The sequence below is a fragment of the Pezoporus wallicus genome, unplaced genomic scaffold (assembly GCF_028554395.1).
Source record: "Pezoporus wallicus isolate ANWC-B61680 ecotype Strahan unplaced genomic scaffold, APGP_CSIRO_Pwel_v1 contig_5863, whole genome shotgun sequence".
Lineage (NCBI taxonomy): Eukaryota > Metazoa > Chordata > Aves > Psittaciformes > Psittacidae > Pezoporus > Pezoporus wallicus.
Window position 1 is genome coordinate 718,109 of NW_026635152.1, and position 19,166 is coordinate 737,274.

Below are 19,166 nucleotides of genomic sequence, written 5' to 3' on the forward strand. Positions count from 1 at the left end.
AGGTTTGATGCGAGGGATGCATGTGATGCAGACAGTTTGTGTCACCCCCAGCCCTGCCATGAGCACGGGACTTGTCCCCTCCACCCTGGCAGCCCTGAAACGGACCCATCGCCTCCCCTCACCCCAGAAGAGCACCACTTGAGTCTCAGTTTCCCCACACAGCCGAGGGGCAGAGGCTGCTCCATCCCCATTTCCCTGCACATCCCCATCTGTCCAACCACCCCTCCAGCAGGACGGGGCTCTGACCTCCTCCCGCAGCCGGCAAGGGCCGGAGGGAGCAACGTGGGATGTGTGAGCCTTCCCCTCCCAGTTATTTACATCCCCCCCCAGCGCCGGTGCGCGGCGGCAGCTCCTGGGGATATTTTTAGCCCACTGCAGGGAATCACGGTGGCGAGTGCTCGGGAGCAGCGGGGGACTGGGGAGGAAGATGCTGCAGCACAAAGCCCCATCAGCATCCCTGCTCCCAAATCCTTGCTGCCTCCCGTTCCAGGGAGGAGCCCCGCCCTGGGATGGCGCAGGATCACGCTGGGCCTTGGCATCATCGCATCCCTCAGCGCCCTGCGGGGACCCAAGGAACCACGGCCACGGAAAGCAGGCAGCGGGGCTGCACCCTGGCACGGGGTAGGCTCAGGGTGTGGAGGGGAGGCCGCAGACTGCTGCTGCCTTCTCGAGACAGGAAACATTAGCACGCAGCACTGTCTGCATCCCTAATGATCCTCCTCCCGCTGCACGCTCCCTGCCCAGCGCCGCTGCGGATGGAGGCTGCGGGAAAGCCGGGCGATGGCACCCCGGGTGCTCTGCTTCCCTGCTATGGGCGCTGGTGCCTTGCTCCCCGCCCCGGCTGCCTGCAGGGTGGGTGCTGTGCAGCCAGCACTGCCGCATGCACGCACAGCCACGCACACGTATGTACATGTACACATGTACACATGCACACACATGTGCACAGCAAGTAAAAAGCACTCATCAGCTCTGGGGATGGAGGTGCCACCCTGATAACCGGGGGGCGGGGGGGGGGGCAACCCCTTGTGCATTCTGCACAGGGATGCCAAAGGTGCTGCAGCATCACTCACTGTGACCCCACTATACCCAGTGCTGGCAGCATCCCCAGATTATCCCAACCCCAAAGCCCACTGCAGCCTGCAGCAGCCTCAGTGCACTCAGTGTCAGCTCCCCAGGATGGGGGCATCCAGGGATGTGGTGCCCAGGACCAGAGCTGAGCACCCCGGCGTGCAGATCTGGGCACCCAGGACCAAGGACAGACACCCAGCACTGCGGGCCAAGGTGTGAAGCGCCTCCCTCCTGTTCCAGGCGCTTTCCCAGTGCATTTTCTCCCCTCTGAGATTCCAGCTGGCAGGATGGTGCCTATAAATATACATAAGGGCTCATTTACATGACGGTTTAGTCGGGAGCAAATTCCACAGCTGCCTGGCAGACGGCTGGGTCGTGCCCAAACCCAGCCGTGCCTCAGTTTCCCCACTGCATCCCAGGCAGAGGGGAATGGCTTTCCCTGCATTTTTTGATGCTCTATTCCTGGAAAGCCCAGGCTGTTATTATCGAGGCTATTTATAGCCCAGTAAATGGGTTATTCATATGATTATTCACAGTGTGGCAATGGGTAATTGCCCCGGGTGGGGATGACACCCTGTGTGTGTGTGTGTGTGTGTGTGTGTGAGGACGGCCTCGGCCCCAACCTGCCACCAGCACAGGAAAAAACTCACCCCAAAACCCGCAGGGGGCACTGGGTGGTGCCTGGGGGTGACAGGGTCCCACTGCGGAGCCGGGGGGTCACGGCTCGGGGGGGAGGCTTGAGCTGGAGCCGGGCTCTTGCTTGGATCACACAGATCGGCTGAGTCACAGCTGGGGCGCTGCTAATTAAATGTAGTTCTTAATTAAGAAGCTCGCAGGGAGCCGGGCTGGGCTCTCAATCACTGCTCACAGAGGCAGCTGTGGCCACGCAGGGCCTGGGCTGTGACGAGCAGCTCGGCGCTCAGCTCTGCCCCACGGCTGCTGCTCTCCCAACGCCTGGAGCCCATTTCCCCACGCATGAGGATGAGGAAGGCTCATGCCCCGGGTGGGATGGATGAGCAGGGCAGCCTGGGGTGCAGTGAGTGTGTCAGGGCTCAGCGCAGGGCTGCTCCTGCCCTGTGACTCAGGGCTGCTTCACATCCCCCTCCCGTCCCTCCCCAGCACCTGAGCCCTGACCCAGCCTGGTTATTAATACCAATAATACCGCCCCCCCCGCAGCTGCTCTTCACTGACCTCAAAACACAACCTGAAGTGACCCCGGTCCTGCTGCCGCATCCCCACGGGATGAGGAAACCGAGGCACGGGAACTGCGGCAGGAGCAGCGCCCGGAGCTTTCCCTGCTCACAGAGAGCCTGGTCTGGAAGGAGAAGCAGCAAAACCCTGGGGACGCACCCCCAGCGACCCGCGGCTGGGTGAGCCAGAGCATGTGGGGAGGGTTTTCCTGGCTGGGAAAAAACCAAAAGGAGAGGATAAATAAAATGAGGATAAATAAAGGAGCCCATTGTGAGCTCTGCCCCACGGCGGGGGGTGGTATCCCTGCGGGAATGGAGGGGCTGAGCTCTCCGGAGGGATTTGGTGCATCCTCACGCGCTGGCGTGGGCAGGAGACGGCGCTGGGGCTTCTCCCAGGCTTTGGCAGTCTGGTCATGTCCTGCCGGGGGAGCAGCAGGGTTGAGTCACGTTCCAGCGGCAGCGGTGACTCACGGCAGCGCGGGGAGCAGCCGGCACATTGCAGAGATTCCTGGATGGAGGCAGGAAAGGAAAACCAACGATAACAACTGCCGGGGCCCCCCTCCCTCCCCGCACATTCCTGCGCCACCGGGAATCACCTCCCGCCTCGCCGGAGCAGCACCAAGCGCCCTTTGCAGCAGCCTGCGGGCAAAGGCGGTGGAAGCCTCAGCCCCGCTCAAAGCTCCCCGAGCCTGGGGGCACCCCACAGCGAGGTCCTGCCCGTGCAATGCAGAGGGGGTGCAGCTGGGTGGATGTGGGGTCCCCCTCCTGCTTCCATCCCTCCATGTGGGGGGGGGGGGGCGTGCCCCAGTCCCGAGGCTGTTCAATGCTCTTTTCTCGGGGGGGGGGGGGGCATCATCTCCCTGCCTTACCCCCCCCGCCCACGGGGTGCCCCCCGGCTCAGGAGAGGTTTGGGGTCCCACGTGTCCCGCAGCCCCGGCACGGAGCGGTGATGCTCCGGAGCAGGCTCCGCTGCCTTCGGCCTCGCCATTACCGGTTATTCCAAGCGCTCGGCGGGAGACGTGGGAGCCCCCGCGGGCTGCAGAGGCTGCGGGAGGGGCCCCTGGTGATGCTGCAGCTCCGGCCGCGCATCTCCAGCGCCGCTGCGGCGAGGGCCATGTGCGGAACGGACCTGGGCTGCAGCGTCCTGCGGAGCCGCGGTGGGGCACAGCCCCTACAGGGCTATAGGACATGGCACAGCCCCTACGGGGCATGCTACACTCTACAGGGCATAGTACAGCACCTATAGGACACCGTACAGCACCTATAAGACACGGTACAGCACCTACAGGACATGGCACAGCCCCTACGGGGCATGCTACAGCCTCTACAGGGCATAGTACAGCACCTATAGGACACCGTACAGCACCTATAGGACACGGTACAGCGCCTATAGGACATGGCACAGCCCCTACGGGGCGTGCTACAGCTTCTACAGGGCATAGTACAGCACCTATAGGACACGGTACAGCCCCTACGGGGCATGCTACAGCCTCTACAGGGCTTAGTACAGCACCTATAGGACACGGCACAGCACCTATAGGACAGGGTGTGGGAGAGGAGCCCCTGCTGCAATGGGCTGGCCCCTACTGAGCCCAGCAATACACAACCCATCCCCAGGCATTACAGAGCAAGATACTGCTCAGCGATGCCGTCCCCTACAGAACAGCCCGTGTAGGGTGGGAAACCCCATCTCCCATAGCAGAGCGCAGCACCTATAGGGACCCACAACTGGCAATAAGAGAATATCATAGAATCCCAGACCGGTTTGGCTTGGACGGGACCTTAAAACTGCTCCAGTTTCAACCCCCCACATGGTCCCGGTCCCACACCCGGGGGGCACAAGAGGGGAGCAGCCCTGGGACCTGCTGAGCTCCTTCCTGCGGAGCGGGGGACCCGGCCGGGTTTGGGGTGAGCGCGGGCAGCGGAGGCTCTGCGCCGGCGGCCGCTGCCCTCGCTGCAGGCTCGGTGAGGGCTGGCCCGGCCCCAGCTGAGCTCCGCCGCGCGGGTTTCACAATGTATTTTGGTCTGCGCTTACAAGAAGTGGTGGGGGGGGGGCTGCGGTGGGGGGGTTCCCGTAACCGGCCCCGGGGCCTTCCTCATTCTCGAGAATAGGAAACCGAGCGACTTCTCCACAGGGTTTCGCTTTCTGCGCGCGGAGGAGAGAGGCCGGATCTTGACCACGGCTGTGCCACGGCTGAGGGACCGAGACACCCATCAGTGCGGCTGCTGTGTGCCTTGGGTACAAGAATCGCTCCCCTTCCCCATGAGCCGGTGCTGGGGACGCTCAGGCAGCCAAGTGATGCTGCCTCCCTGCCAGCCTTCTTTGGGAATGGGGTGATGCCAAGGCCATGGGAGCAACCTCTACCCCCTCATCCTCTTCATCCCTTGGCCACCCCTCTTCCCTGGCAGCCCCTTCCTATGGCACACATGGATACCCCATCCCTGGCAGTGCTCAAGGCCAGGTTGGACACAGGGGCTTGGAGCAAGCTGCTCTATGGAAGGGGTCCCTGCCCGTGGCAGGGGTTGGAGCTGGAGGAGCTTTAAGGTCCCTTCAACCCAAACCAGGCTGGGATTCCTTGATTCCATGGGTGCTCTGTTGGTCCCTGAGGGCTGCTGGGGGCTGGGAGTGCATCAGGAAGGAGCTGGTAAAAATAGCACCCAGGTGCCCTCTGCCCCAGGAGCCATTTCTTGCTGGGTAAACAGGAAATGTATTCTTAGGCCCATTCATGAGCTGGGGCAGCTCCTGCTCCCGTTCAGAGCTTGTTTTGTTCCTGCCTGCCCCAGAGGCGACACCGAGGCAGAGCCTTCCAGCCCCATGGGCATCCCCTTGCTGGGACCTTCCCCCTCAGCACCCCGCAGCCCACAGCTTTCCATGGGGTAGCTGGGGTTTCCCATCACATGAGGTGATGGTGGGAGGTGAGGGTGGTTTTGGGGTGTCTCTGGAAAACCCCGTGCTGGGTGGCACCCCGAGGGGCAATTGCTTCGGCAGAACTCTCCCCCCCCCAATCAAGCTCCTTTTCCCCTTCCTTGATGGTATCTCTCAAGTTGGAGGAGATAAAGCCACCAAGGTTGGTTTGCCCCTTGCATGGGGCGAGCTGAGCAGCCCAAGGAAGGAGGATGATGTTCACGGCTTCTACCTGGCTCCCTAACACCCACCCCCAGAGTGGCAATGGCTGGGCTTCATCTTTGCTCCTCATCCTTTCCCCAGGTATTATCCCTGTTTGTAGTATCTCACTTCCATTCCTGCTCCCCATGGATCCATTTAGCCCATGACACCCCTGAGCTCTGCCAGAGGTTGCTGTGGGATCCAGGCAGAGGCAGCAGGTGCTGCTGACATGGACAGGGGACACCCCAGCTCCCTCCACGGGGCTCCAATTTAGCCCCTGGCAGGCTCACAAGTGGTGACTGAGCAACATCTTGGGGGAAGCTAAAAAGGATGTGGAGAGAAAATACATGGGGCTGGAGCCTGCAGCACTGCGTGAATGACCAGGGGTGCTCCTTTTGCTGACTGGTGGTGGAGGGGGGACGTCCCCATGTGCCCCAGCATCACTGCCCTGCACCAGCAGCTGCACGGGCCTGACCTTGGCCCAGAGTGTTTCCCCTATCCAGAAATGAGTGACTGAGAGAGGCACAAGAGGGAAGGCGCTGGCGGGCAGGACGGGGAGCAGGGGAAGGCTGGGATGGGCAGGAGCACAGGCTGGATCAGCAGTGCAGGCTGTGGGACTGCTGCAATCCCAGGACAGCAGCAGGACATCCTAAATCCAGCACCCCTGGGCCAGGCAGGGGTGAGGAACAAGCTGGGTCTCTGGTCACAGATCAGCCGATGTGCTGCCGCGGTGACAATCCCACAGGACGCTCTGGAAAATCCACCCCCAAAAAGGCTCGGTGGGCTGCACCGGGGGTTGCAGGTCGGGTTTATCACAGCGGGCTCAGTTCCACACATGCTTTAACACAACCGGGCATCCCCCTGCACCATCCTCAGCCGGGGAGGAAGGCTGAGGCGCTGCTGCCCTCGGGCGGCAGCCGGCGGCAGAGCGGGCTGAGGCTCCCCCAAGCAGGGCTCGGGTATCTCTATCCTCCCTGTCCAGCGCGGAGAGAGGGGAAGGAGGATGCAGCTCGTCCGTGCGGTGACAAACGTACCTCCACCTTGTCCTTTCTGTGCTGGAAAACCAAAACGCAGAGAGGTTGGGATCTGCCTGAAGGCAGGATGAGCAGGATGGGAATGGGGAGGTTTCACCCACCTGGAGCTGGGCCTTATTCTGCTTCATTGCAGGACTCTGCATCCTCCTCTTCCTCCTCGGGCTGTGTGATCCCCGCGGCACAGCGTGCCATGACCCTCATCCAGCACCGCTTCAGCTCCTCAGTGTCAGCCAGGAAGGTGTGGACCTGCCCCGACTGCACCAGCTGGAAAAGGTGCCGGGAATTCTCGTGCGGCAGGTCCCTCACCCTGTATCCCAGCAGCGGGATGGAGGTGTGGGCTCGGACATCCTGCCAAGAGCAGAAGCATGGTGGGAGGCAGGGGACGGGCACAAGGGGAAGGCCCTTGGAGGTGGAGCTGAGCCTGGTCTTACCTGGGGGGCTGCGTAGATGTACAGCACGAGGGGATCATCCTGCGGGATCACAAACCAGCCCCGGGTGCCTCCTTTGCCATTCTTGTCCAGCATCTGCAGGGAACTGCAGAGCAAACTCCGGCCTGAAACCTTTGCAGCTTCCTTCTGCCAAAAACCAACCCAACCACATCCCTGAACACCAGTGCAGGAGGCAGAAAGGGCAATGAGCAATGGCCATTTCCTGGGGAATTCCCTGCCTGATCCACAGCTCCCTCCAAGCCAGGGGCAGGCGAGGGGTGGTCCTGGCTGCCAGGCACTGAGGGACCAGGGTGTGTGTAGAGCTCAGAGGAAGAGGGGCAGAGCTCACCTCCAAGATGCCTTTGGGCTTCCCCTCCCGGTCCTCGAGCACCACGTGGCCCATGAGGAACACGTAACACTCCTGGCACACGCGGTTCAGGCGGTTCCCATCGTACTGCAGCTCAGCCCTGTAGTCAGAGCAGCGAGCACACACCACCTGCAGCCACCAGACCGGGACACTGGTGAGACTGGAGCAGTGCTGGGGCATCCCAGGGACAGCTCCATGAGGAGCTGAGGGGCAGGAGCAGCGCTGATCCCGAGGACAAGTGTGTAAGGTGTAGGAGCGGAGTGCTCCAGCCCCAGCAGCCACCTGCACAGGCCGGGAGGGGCACAGGGAGACTCACGTATCCACAAGCTCGACAGTGGTGCCTGCGGCGCACGATGGCGTTGAAGGGCTCCCTGCAGCGCATGCACATGGTCACCAGGTTGTCCCGCACCCACTGCGGAGCACGGCGGCCCAGCTCCTCTGTCTGCGGTGGGAGGCTGCATCAATGGGGCTGGCGAGCCATGGTCTGGTGCTCCCAGCCCCTCTGATCTCACCCCTTCTCCTCCTCAGCCTGTCTCCCCATCTGCAGCCTCCCCACAGCTCGGTTATCAAGGGAAACTGAGGCACAGCACGGTGGGTGCTGTGCAGGGGTTGCTGGAGGCAGGCAAGGCATGGGGAGGGCAGGAGGGTTACCTTCAGTGCAGGGGGGCCCATCTCCAGCCCAAGCACTGCTGTCTTAAAGGTCTCACTCCTCTTCTCCTTCCTGTCAATGGCATCTTGGAAGGCCTAGAGGGGAAGGAGGGCATGGAGGGGTGGTCAGAGAGGATTCCCACCACACAGGGCATCCAGCATGAGTGGGACGTGCCGCCTCATCCAGCCCTGAGCGGTACCTTGATCCAGGCGTTCATCTCCTCCTCAGACCTGGGTACAAAAAGGGAGCTGCATAAGCCACCCTCTCTCCTCCTTGAGGGTCTGCGGGACCATCACCCTTCCCCTTACCTGGCCTGCAGCTCCAGCGTCCGCTGCTTTCCCGAGACCAGGAATGTGTTTGGGAACTGCGCATCGTTCAGCTCCCGCACCTGAGAGACCGGAGGATGTGGAGCAGCTGAACCCACCTCCAACACACAGAGACCTTCCCCCATGGCGTGAGGGACAGGGACTTCCCTCCTCAGGGACAAGCCCTTCAGCCCCTCAGATCCTGCATGGACCAGGTTTCACTGCTGTTCCACAGGATCTGGGTGTATCAACCAGCCCTCCTCACCCACAGAGCCACCCCCCCGGCTCCAGCTCCTCCCCCCTTCCTAAGGAAGCACAGAGAAAAAGCCACATTACACCCCAAAGTGGAGGCCAGGGTCGGGAAGAAGCCCAAAGACAAGGTGCTGTCTGACCTTCATGCTGTCCACGTTGATGCGGAGGTGGACCTGGAACTCAGCTCCCACCTGGATGACTCTGGGCACGCAGTACAGCAGCATGTTGTTGAACTGGGCAGGAAGGGGGAATGGGCTTGGCTGGAGCCCAGCACCAGCCTGCTCAGAGCTGAGGGCTTCCCTGGGATCTGGAGTCCTTTACTCCCTGAGGCTTGAACTGGTCTTTGGGAAGCATCCAGCCCCAAAAGTGACTGTTCCTGTCCCAGCCCTCTCCCACCCTGCAAAGGTGAAATGCTCTGGGAACACCCAGGGCTCCACAGGTTCCCAACCATCTTCTGTGCAGGGTGTCTCGTGCAGGTCAAACCCCCCAGCTCTGAATTCACCCCCTCTGTGTAGAGATGACCCAGCAACACCCAGTGAGGTGGTGCTGCCCCTCTCCCCATTCCCAACTTATCTGCTCCCTGCCATTTCCCTGGGCATCCCGGCTCCCACCAGGAACAGGTACTTCTCCGATGTGCTGTTGCTGCGGGTGGAGATCTTCTGGATTGGCCCCTCCTTGATCAGCTCATTGGAGGGATCCACGATGTCATCCTCAAGGCCCAGCCGCTGATAGACCACCCAGAGGTTCTGCAGCCGCTCCTGGGGAGGCAGAGGACATATTCTGTGCGGAGCTGAGCAGCCACAACCTTGTCGCCCCTGGTCCTCTCCGTCCCCAGGCCAGCAGACGAGCCCGTGAAGGATGGCACAGCTCTTTGACCCCAAACCCCTCTCCCAGCCTTGAACATCACAGCTGATGTTGCAGATATGGCTTCTCCAGGCTCAGGTTGATGGGTCGGGCATCAAGAGTAGGGTCTAACCTCCTCTGCTGAACCCACAGTGCTCCTGCCCCACTCAGGGCATGGCACAGCAACAAGGTCAAGAAGGAAGCTGTAAGTCACCGTGGTGCCATGAGCAGCAAAGCACTTCCAGCTGGGACAGGCACTCACCATCTCTGCGATAGCTGCGTTTGAGTGCTTGGCCACCATAAAAATCATCTGCAGAGCCTCTGTAACCAGGAGAGAAAGGATGGAGGTTAAAGAAAAGTCCATGGTCTCTCCTTCCCACCGCGTGTGCGGTGCCTGCTGCCCTCCCCTGGACACAGCCTGCACGGCCCTGGGGACAGCCTGCATGGCCCTGGGGACAGCCTGCACGGCCCTGGACACAGCCTGCATGGCCCTGGGGACAGCCTGCACGGCCCTGGGGACAGCCTGCACGGCCCTGGACACAGCCTGCATGGCCCTGGACACAGCCTGCATGGCCCTGGACACAGCCTGCATGGCCCTGGGGACAGCCTGCATGGCCCTGGGGCAGCCGGCGGCTTCTTCCATCCCAGCAGGAGTGGGAGCTGGTGTCCGCAGGGGTAGAGCACTGCCCTGGCCACTGCGGCTCTCCCTGGGGGATGCTCTGGAGGAACTACCCTTATCCTGAACCACCACCCGCCTTCCCCGCTGACCTCCACAGACCCTGCAAGGGCAGATTCATCCCTCTCCCTGCTAGGAAAGGGTCACACTGAGAGGTTTATCCAAGAGAATCCAGGTATCCTGATGCCCATGCACAAACAACATCAGGGGCTGTTATTCCCCTACAAACCCATCCTGCTGCTCCCCACAGCAGGAAGAGCCAGAGGGAGCCCTTACTCTCTGCATCATCCCGGTCTGGGGACTCGGGAGGTAGTTTTCGGACATAATCCTTCAGGAGGAGTTCGTAGCGTGGGATCCTCTGCACAGGTTCCAGCATGTGGTGCTGCAGTGTTAGGTTAGCACAGATCTTCCTCTTCTGGGGAGAGACACCAGGCACGGAGAGAGAAACAGTGACCAGAACCAGTGACCAAGGCAGCTCCTACCCTCTGCTGCTCCCCCTTGCACGGAGATTTTGGGGAGCGCTGCTGCTGTCTCCCAATACCTGGATGTCAGCAATGAGCTCCTGGAAGGGCGGCGACTTCTCTGACCAGACAGTGATGAGCTCCACGGCCTTGTCAAAGTTCTTGACGTATTCACCATACATCTTAAGGAACGGCGCAAGCTTCTGGATCACATCCCCGATCCGTGGGTTGCAGCTCCTGCAGGAAGGAACCAGAGACCGCAGTGCAATGGGACCAACAGACAGTGAAGGGTAAATCAAAGCTTGTGCACGGTGGAGAACACAGGTTTTTACCCCTGTGACCAGCTGTGTCCCCAGACAACTTCATGCTTTCCAGAACAGGATGGTCCCCAGCTTGCAGCCAGCTTAAAAGCACCTGAGATGTGTCCGTCCCCCCCCCCCCCCCCCCCCCCCAGACATACCCTGATGTATGCTGAAGTGTTTTAAGGAAGAGCTTTAGAGCACAAAGACATTTGGAGTGAACCAGGCTGAGCTCTGGTCCTGATGGAAGCCCAAATTCCTCCCTGCTCCCCCATTCTGGCAAAGCAAGCCAGGTATCCTGAGTGCAGCTCACCAGTCCTCCATGCGCTTCTGCAGCTCTGGCAGGAAGAACTTGGAGTGGAACTGGTGGATGGAGGAGATGTTGGAGAAGATCATTTTCACCACCTCCTCTGGGACTGTCTTCCCATTTTTGGCTTCTTTCATCAGCTCTGTATAGAATATCTGGAAGAAAGAAGGGCTAAATCAAATGGTCAGGAAGATGCTTGAGGATTCCTCTCTGAGACTGGCACATTACCCAGTGGAAGGGCATGACTGTGCAGGAGGGAAATCCCAAGCCCCAAGAGAGAAGTGTGGGGAATGGAAAGCTTTGCTGGGACAAAGGTGCTCCATGGAGGGCCAGACCCATTCTCCGGTCATGAAGACCAAGAGGCCAGCGTGGCTCACATCTGTACAGCTTCATTCTCCCCAAAATCTCCATGAAGCAGTCCCTGGTCTGTGCATACCCTGAACTGAGCCTGGGCACTGCCACAGGGCCCGAGCCCTGCTGAAGGGTACATGAAACGTGGGGAGTGTGGAGCTGTGCCCTGGCCCTGAGTGGTTTATCAGCTGAGCTGTGCTGGTGGGGCAGATGGCAGCAGGGCTTTTGCTTCCCCGTGTGGGTTCCTCTGCTCCCAGCTCACCTGGTCGAGAAGGTGAAGGCGGTTGACATATGCCTGCTCTGTCTTCAGCAGCTCCAGAGCGATCTTCTTCTCCTCTGGTTCCTGCATGGAGAGAAAGGATCAATGTCATGGGCAGAGACATGACCTCCACCAGCCTGAGAGGATTCAGCTCCATTTCCCAGTGTTCAGAGACCACAGTAAAGCATTAAACCAGACCTTCCCATCAAGGGAAGTAGCTCTACAAAGCATGCAGTGAAACAAGGGTGAAAACAAAGCTGCCTGGTGGCTGTTGGGAAGCCTGGCTCATGTCCTCCTGGATCACCCCCTTCTCTGTGCCTATTTATCCCAGAGCAATACAGGGTTAGTGATCCTGAGGGGTGGGGCAGCATGGGGTGGATCAACCCTACGGTCTACAGATGCATCTAGGAATTGAATGCAGTCCTGCAGTCAGCAAAGGGCAGCACAGCCCTGGGGATGCCCTGAGATGGACCTGGCTGGGCTCACCTGCACATCCCTGGCAGTGTTCAAGGCCAGGCTGGACACAGGGGCTTGGAACAAGCTGCTCCAGTGGAAGGGGCCTCGCCCATGGCAGGGGGCTGGAGCTGGAGGAGCTTTAAGGTCCCTTCCAACAGAAACCAGTCTGGGATTCTATGATCAGACCCTCATGGTGCGGTTGTATCAGAGCTGGAAGAGACAAGGTCTGCTTGGACCTAACTGACTATGGGGACTTTGTGCCTGAAGCACCAGGGAAGGGGCCACTTCTGTCACATCACACCGCAGCCCTTGCAGGGCAGGGACCTGCTGAGGGCTGCAGAGGCCTCGGCTCCAACCCAACCCAACCCAACCCAACCCAACCCAACCCAACCCAACCCCGGAGCTCACCTTGCTGCCCGGTTTGAGCCCGGGATCCTGCTGCCTCCTCCAGCTGTCCTCTCTGACCTTGTGCTGGAAGGAACGGAGGCATTTGAAGCTGAGCCCGCGCTGCCCCTGCTGCTGCTGCTCATTGCTCCCTTGCTCCGCTTGGTGCCGGGCATCCATCTGGGAGAGGCTCTGGCTGGCTGGAGGTGCTGGAAGCTGCTGGGACTGGCTGCTTGCAGGACTGGGCTGGATGTGTGGAGCCTGCTTGCCCCTCCTGCCATGATAGAATCAGTGTGATCAGCTCACCCATTCCCCCATGGTGTGGCCCACCCAGCTCCCAGGTTAAAGCCACCATCCTCAAGTGAACGTGATGGGACACAAAGCAGCTGATGCCGCCTTGCTCTCCAGACCAGGGTCTGAAAGCCCATACATCCTCCAAGGATCCAGTCTCTCTTTTCCAGTGCCTCCTGCTGATGTGGTCAGGCCCTGTCGTGCTCTAGAAGAACACAACTCTCCCTGCTGTTCATCCAACCCACAGGCATTTCTTTCCCAAAGGATAACCCTGACCTCTGCGGTGCTGGCACAGCTCTGGCCCTCTGCCTGCTGCCACCGCAGAGCCAAAGTGGGGAGCAGCAGCCTCAGGCACGAGGCTTTAACGGCCAAAGAGCCAAGAGGCATCAGCCAAGAGGAGGCTTGTGTAGGTGGTTGTGCAGAGGCGTAGCTCTTTGGTGGTTTTCTCTCTTCCTCTTTCTGGCAAAGACAAGGAAAACAGGTCCAGAGCAGGCAAGGGGGAGAAGCCACACAGGGCACAGGCTGTGAACATGACAGGGTTCATGTCTGTCACCCGAGAGCTGGTCCCTGGGGTGAACTGCCCTGGACAGAAACTAGAAGGACATTCCCTGGTGGCCTGCACACAGGAGCGGGATAAGGAGGAGGGGAAAGGTGGGATGAAACTGGACACAGAACTGCAAAGCTGAGGATAGCAGATGACTTGAGGGGCAGACACTCCTGTGAAACAGATGGTGGGTCCATTCTCACGCTGATCAGCACGTGTCTGTGAGCTCGGTAGTGCATCCACAGCCATGCTCACATCCCCTCCTGTCCATGGGGATGGCATAACCCTTCATGTGACAGGGAGGCTTCACCTCCTGGTGCCTTCCAGACTGTGCCAGCCTAAACCCACTCCCAGGATCCAGCTGGGAACTTCTCTCTTTCTATTTGTGCTGACCTGGGCTAAGCCATTTTCTGTTCCAGAAAACCTGTTTCCAGCTTCCTCAGCTTCCCCTGAAAGTCAAAGTTACTTCTATTTCCCCTAAATCCAAGTCACGCTTTGTGATGAACAACAAACACTCTGCAGCAGTGAAACGGAGGCACATCAAATGCCACCAATGCTTCCAGGACCACAACATCACAAGGGCACACTTCAACTGTGGGACCACGGGGACAACAGCTGCTCTGGAGCCATCCAGAGCAGAAAGCTGGGGACAAAGCCGCAGAGATGGAGGTGACATTCCCGGAGCAGACATTGCCTGACCACCTCTACTGCAGAACCCATTGGCCCAACCACCCAGCCTCACCGAGGCTCACTGAGAGGACACAAGGGAAGGCAGGATGTGGCATCCTGGTTCAATAGGTGGGGAAACTGAGGCACAGACCACAACAATGACTCGCCCCAAGCCTCAGAATCACTTCCACACCAGGGGCAAGGCAGATCCCCTCGCTCCAACCCTGGGTCACGCTGTCTGAGGGTCCCTGCTTCACTCCCAGTGAAGGTGCTGTTTTATGGGCCTCCTGTGCAGCCCCAAAGGAACTTGCTCTTCCCCTTAACACGATGCTTTCTCTTCCCTTTCCAGGGAGTCCCATCGTTGCAAACAGCTGGAGAGCCTGAGGCTGGTGCCTGAGGCTTGGATCCTCCCAGGCCTTCAAGCAGTCAATTCCCAGTGAAAACCCTTGCCCATACATTTACAAAGCAAAACCCTTTTCCCCAGCAGCAGGAGAAAAAGCATTCCCCGGCCAGGCTGACACAAAGGTGCTGAGCACAGAGGGAACACGGCACAACCTATCCCTGAGCCAGGCACTGACACCTCCAGCACAGCCACATCCCACTGAGGTTTTCAGCCTTCCATGCACAGGAGGAAGACACTGGGGCAGATCTGAGTGCTAAAGAGAAGCAGATCACCTTGTCAGCTCCTCTGCAGCCTCCAGGCCACCTCTGTGCTGGGTTTCTTCTTTCCCAAATCCATGCTGCACAGAGCTCAAATGCACCCACAGCACCCAGGACCCTCACTCCTTACCAGCGCTCTTCAAACACAGCCACCAGGTTCAGCACCCTCTGTTGATTTTCAGCCTCTCCCTCCATGGCGCTGCCTGCACCGGCTGGGAGCAGGTGTCAAGGGGCTGCAGGGTGGGAGCTGATGATCCCTTCTTCTCGAGGTGCTTCTGGGACCCAGGATGTTGGTTTGGGATGAGGATCTGCACAAGGCAAAGACCATCTGCTGCCCTCCTTTCTGTGGGGGGAGAGCTTGTCTCTGCGCTGGCCTCAAAAGGGAAAGGAAAGAGGAAGCACAGCACAAGTAGGAGAAACGTTGAGAAAACACTGGGAATTTGTTCAGTCTGGGAGAACCTCACTGTGTGTGCCCCAGGCTGGGCGGAACCGTGCCCAGAGCAGCAGTGGGGCTGGGGAAAGGGCAGGAGGCCTGATGGCTGCCTGCAGGGAGCCCCCAGCAATGGCTGTGTTAGCGTAAGAACTGACACAAAACCACCGGGATGGTTATATGAGGTGCTTTATTGCAGGGCTGGAAACCAGGGGCACGCACCCAAATCTGGCTTCACCCTGGTCCCATCGCGTTCGCATTTTATACACTAAAAATTTCGTAACTAATACATATTCAACACAGATTACATCACTGACTAATACATATGCATCAAGGATTGCCACATCAGTCTATTACGACATCAGCCTCTTTTGCGCCTGCGCAGCCCCCTCTGGTGGTCGTCCTGATGAAGTAAGGAGTCTTCCTCGGATGAAGTAAGGAGTCTTCCTCGGCTTGTCCTTTTCACCTTTCTGTTCTTTGGATATGTCCCAACCTTTGTGTGGACGCCAGCATTTTCTTATCTTCCCTTGACTGCCTCTGGTATGTCCTTTTGGCTACCTTAAGCGTAGGTTTCTGCTGGGGTAGATTTTCGCAATACATACTGTCCTAAATTCACCACACTCCCTTCACCATATGTGGTTATGTTAGTTCTTGCTACCAAAACTACCACTGTAACATCTAGTTATAAAGTGATACAAAACAGCAAAGTTGCAACCTCCTCTAATACACAAAGCCTCAGGTGCTTTATAAATTTCTCAAATACAATCATTTTACTATTCTGTATGATTATTTAATTGTAAAAACCTCACCCTTTTCTAACATTTGCCCCCCTGGAAAATACTTCATGTAACTTAAGCAAGTATTATCATTTCCTTAGGTGACTGTCTCCTGATAGGTAGGTGGAGGTGTAGGGTGGTTTGGATATTCTCTAGTTACTGCTCCTATAATTCGATGGGTCCATGCACTGCTTCGGGCTATTTCCTTCTGGATACAAAGATACATCAGATATAGCATTAAAAATACAATCAGTATCACAATTACAGTTTGCACGAGGGAACGCACCCATCCCGTGAGGTGAAGGCCCAAACTCTCGAAGAGTGCTCCAATCCACCTTTGTTCAATGTACTCTCTTTCTGCTTCTTTTTCTACTTTGGTCAGCTGGGAAATACCGTATTCTATGTTCACAGTTACGTTAGGAATATGAAAACAACAATGCTCTATTCTGTCTTTCAAGTATTCACAAACACCATGCTCTTTAATTAGTAACATGTCCAATGCCATTCTGTTCTGCAAGGTCATTTTAGTTGTTGCTTGCAACTGTAAGTTCAAATCTCTAAATCCTTTCTTTGTTACTCTGGCTAGTCTCTCTGTTTGACCAATCAGATTATAAATCATTTCCCTAGTTCGGTAGGTTGCAACCTGGGCGAACAGGGGTTCTAAAGCCCATCCTACTTTGACTCCCTTGGAGGGTTCTTGCCAAGTATCTTCATCATCATCATCTATATCCCTTTTTGTTTGAATTTGTAGGGTTTCCAGCTTACCTTTAAATGGTGATTTCTTCCAAATTGAAGAGAGTGTGGGTAATCCTAAAGTAAGTTCTTTAACTGGACCTTCCATAGGTAGGTGGGTAGTCCAGGTCCCATCACTAACTGCCCAAAGTGTCCCATACTATGCACCGTTGAATACCTACAGCCTACAGTATTATCTGGGACGTGAATTGTTTTTCCTCCTATTTTTAGTCCTCAACATGCACACCCAGCCATCAAAGCAACCTTAACTGGGAGTACTGCAATCTCTTCAGGGTCAGTATCACAATCCAAAATCCTTGTACAATTCCACCAGGGAATATTTTTGATAGTATCTCGACTGACCTTATTCATTGACAGCAAGTTTATGTCTCCTGTTGCATTTTGTTTCCCTGTCCATTTAAGACACCAAGGTGTGTCTCCACCATATTGGAATTTCTGTACGATACTCATTGACCAGACCGTATCCCAACTTTGCTTTGAATCATTCACCTTTTGGCATTCCCACACCTTTTCCTTTACTTGTCTATTTACTTTAGTTTCTTTATCATAAATACATCTCCCAACTCCTCCTTCATAAGAGGTAAACTGCGAGTTTAGTTTCTTTTCACATAATGACTTTGCTATGGAGGTTCCCAGAATACCTTCCTTATGATATTCTCTCGCCGTTACGTTTTTTGGTCATTTCCTTCTCCTGACATGTAATTGTTTCGTTAATTTCTGGAAGTGAGAACGTTATTATTCCCCATTCAATCGGTTCTCCGGCCTCTGTTGGTATTGGTAAACATGCCGTTATTTTACTTGTATTTTGCATCTTTGCAAAATCTTCCATTAGGCCTATCATTGTTTTCTTCAGGATCCTGGCGGGATATCTGGACTATTTGTGTTGGATCCACTGGATCCACTGTTCAGCCTGGAGAAGAGAAGCTGTGTGGAGACCTCATAGCAGCCTTCCAGTATCTGAAGGGGGCCTATAGGGATGCTGGAGAGGGACTCTTCATTAGGGACTGTAGTGACAGGACAAGGGGTAACGGGTTCAAACTTAAACAGGGGAAGTTTAGGTTGGATATAAGGAGGAAATTCTTTCCTGTTAGGGTGGTAAGGCACTGGAATGGGTTGCTCAGGGAGGTTGTGAATGCTCCATCCCTGGCAGTGTTCAAGGCCAGGTTGGACAAAGCCTTGGGTGATATGGTTTAGCGTAAGGTGTCCCTGCCCACGGCAGAGGGGTTGGAACTGGATGATCTTAAGGCCCTTTCCAACCCTAACGATTCTATGATTCTATCTTTTAATTCTTTTTCCTGTAACTTCAATTTCACTGTAGTCAATTGCAGGTTTTTGATTTGCTTTCATTCCATAATTTTCTGCAGAGTTGACAATTAATGTTCTTTCTGCATAATCTACACTTTCATTTGTTTTTTATAATGCATCGATATTTGCCCTGGTCTTCAAAAGTTAAGTTTGATAATTTTAATTCTACTTCCCCAGCATTTTGGTTCTGCCCATTGAGTCTATTTTTAACTTCACCTTTCAACTTCCATTTACCCTGCAGTTGAGTCTCATGTTTCTTACTGTCAAAGATAAGGTCTGGATATTGGGGAGGACTATTTACCTTTTCCCAAATTACCCTTACTGGCATTGATCCTACCGGAATGGTGTCTGTGAACTTGCAGGGCAGAATGGCATCTTGTCCTATGAGCCGTGTCAAAACATCTCTTTTCTGAGGAATTTCTAGAAAGGGAACAACCGTCAGCTGTGTTAATGACCAAATGACAATTAAAGTTTTGTAAATGAACCCAGACATCTTATTTACATTTCAGTTTTAGTCTCGTAGGACTTAGTACCTGTGTTTCTCAAACCTTTGGAACTTTCTTTACTCGTGCATTATGTATCCAAGAATCCACCCCTTCTACTTTTACTGCCATGAACGTGGTTAACAGTACTTGGTATGGTCCGTCCCACTGCTCTTTTAATGGCTCTTCATTCCAGTTTTGGATGTATCCTCCTTTAAACGGACATTCATTTTTCCAGTGACCTTCTTGTTTACAAATGGCACATTGGTTATACCCTAGCCTTTCTGTATTCATCCCTAAGTTTGGGTTGCTAAATCCCCTTCCTCGTCCCCGTCCTCGCATATTTCCCCGTCCTCTTCCTCTAGGGTTAGGGAAGCCTCGTCCTCTCCCCTGGATTACATCCAACAGATTTTGCTGCTGCCTCCGAGAGCTCTCTTTTTCCCTGTTGTTATACACTTTCCAGGCCACTTCCAATAATCTATCTAGGTTCTGCAGGTCTCTCCCCTCCAATTTTTGTAACTTTTTCCTAATATCATCCTGAGACTGTCCTAAGAAAATTAAAGCCAATTGTGCCCTAGCCTGTTCAGTTTCCACATCCAAATCTGTATACTTCTTGGCCGTTTCCTTAAGTCTTTCTAGGAAAGCAGACGGCGATTCTGCCTTCTCCTGTCTGACATCATACAGTTTTGACCAGTTTATTGTTTTAGGCATGGCATTTTGCACTCCAACAATTACCCAGTCCTGATACCTTCGTAAATTCCTCATCCCTATTTGTGTATTATAATCCCACATCGGATCTTCCATAGGGAAGTTTTGATCTA

General features: G+C 56.1%; 1 protein-coding gene across 3 annotated transcripts; it reads right to left on the reverse strand.

Moving 5' to 3' along the window:
• Positions 1-6,205: 6,205 nt before the first annotated feature.
• On the reverse strand, positions 6,206-15,003 carry FGD2 (FYVE, RhoGEF and PH domain containing 2). Of its 3 annotated transcripts, XM_057404477.1 has the most exons (17): positions 14,730-15,003; positions 12,460-12,709; positions 11,599-11,679; positions 10,992-11,140; positions 10,460-10,616; positions 10,195-10,333; positions 9,505-9,563; positions 9,011-9,157; positions 8,540-8,632; positions 8,151-8,230; positions 8,042-8,072; positions 7,845-7,937; positions 7,510-7,635; positions 7,176-7,322; positions 6,830-6,973; positions 6,500-6,746; positions 6,206-6,419 (listed from the first exon to the last, which is right to left on the reverse strand). In XM_057404477.1, exons 1-16 carry the CDS (start codon positions 14,792-14,794, stop codon positions 6,513-6,515), a joined length of 1,995 nt encoding a protein of 664 aa, XP_057260460.1. In that variant the 5' UTR covers positions 14,795-15,003; the 3' UTR covers positions 6,206-6,419; positions 6,500-6,512. The 3 variants fall into 3 exon arrangements, with proteins under 3 accessions (XP_057260460.1, XP_057260441.1, XP_057260451.1); XM_057404458.1 differs by lacking the exon at positions 14,730-15,003 and having other exon boundaries at positions 12,460-12,896; XM_057404468.1 differs by lacking the exons at positions 6,206-6,419; positions 14,730-15,003 and having other exon boundaries at positions 6,612-6,746; positions 6,830-6,932; positions 12,460-12,898.
• Positions 15,004-19,166: the final 4,163 nt, after the last annotated feature.

Coding starts and splice junctions, on each gene's coding strand:
- FGD2 (XM_057404477.1), bottom strand. CDS start 14,794: ATGGAGGGAGAGGCTGAAAATCAACAGAGGGTGCTGAACCTGGTGGCT. Junction 11,141..11,598: donor GCCTTCACCTTCTCGACCAG/GTGAGCTGGGAG, acceptor TCTTTCTTCCAG/ATATTCTATACAGAGCTGAT. Junction 8,633..9,010: donor CGGAGAAGTACCTGTTCCTG/GTGGGAGCCGGG, acceptor CTTCCTGCCCAG/TTCAACAACATGCTGCTGTA.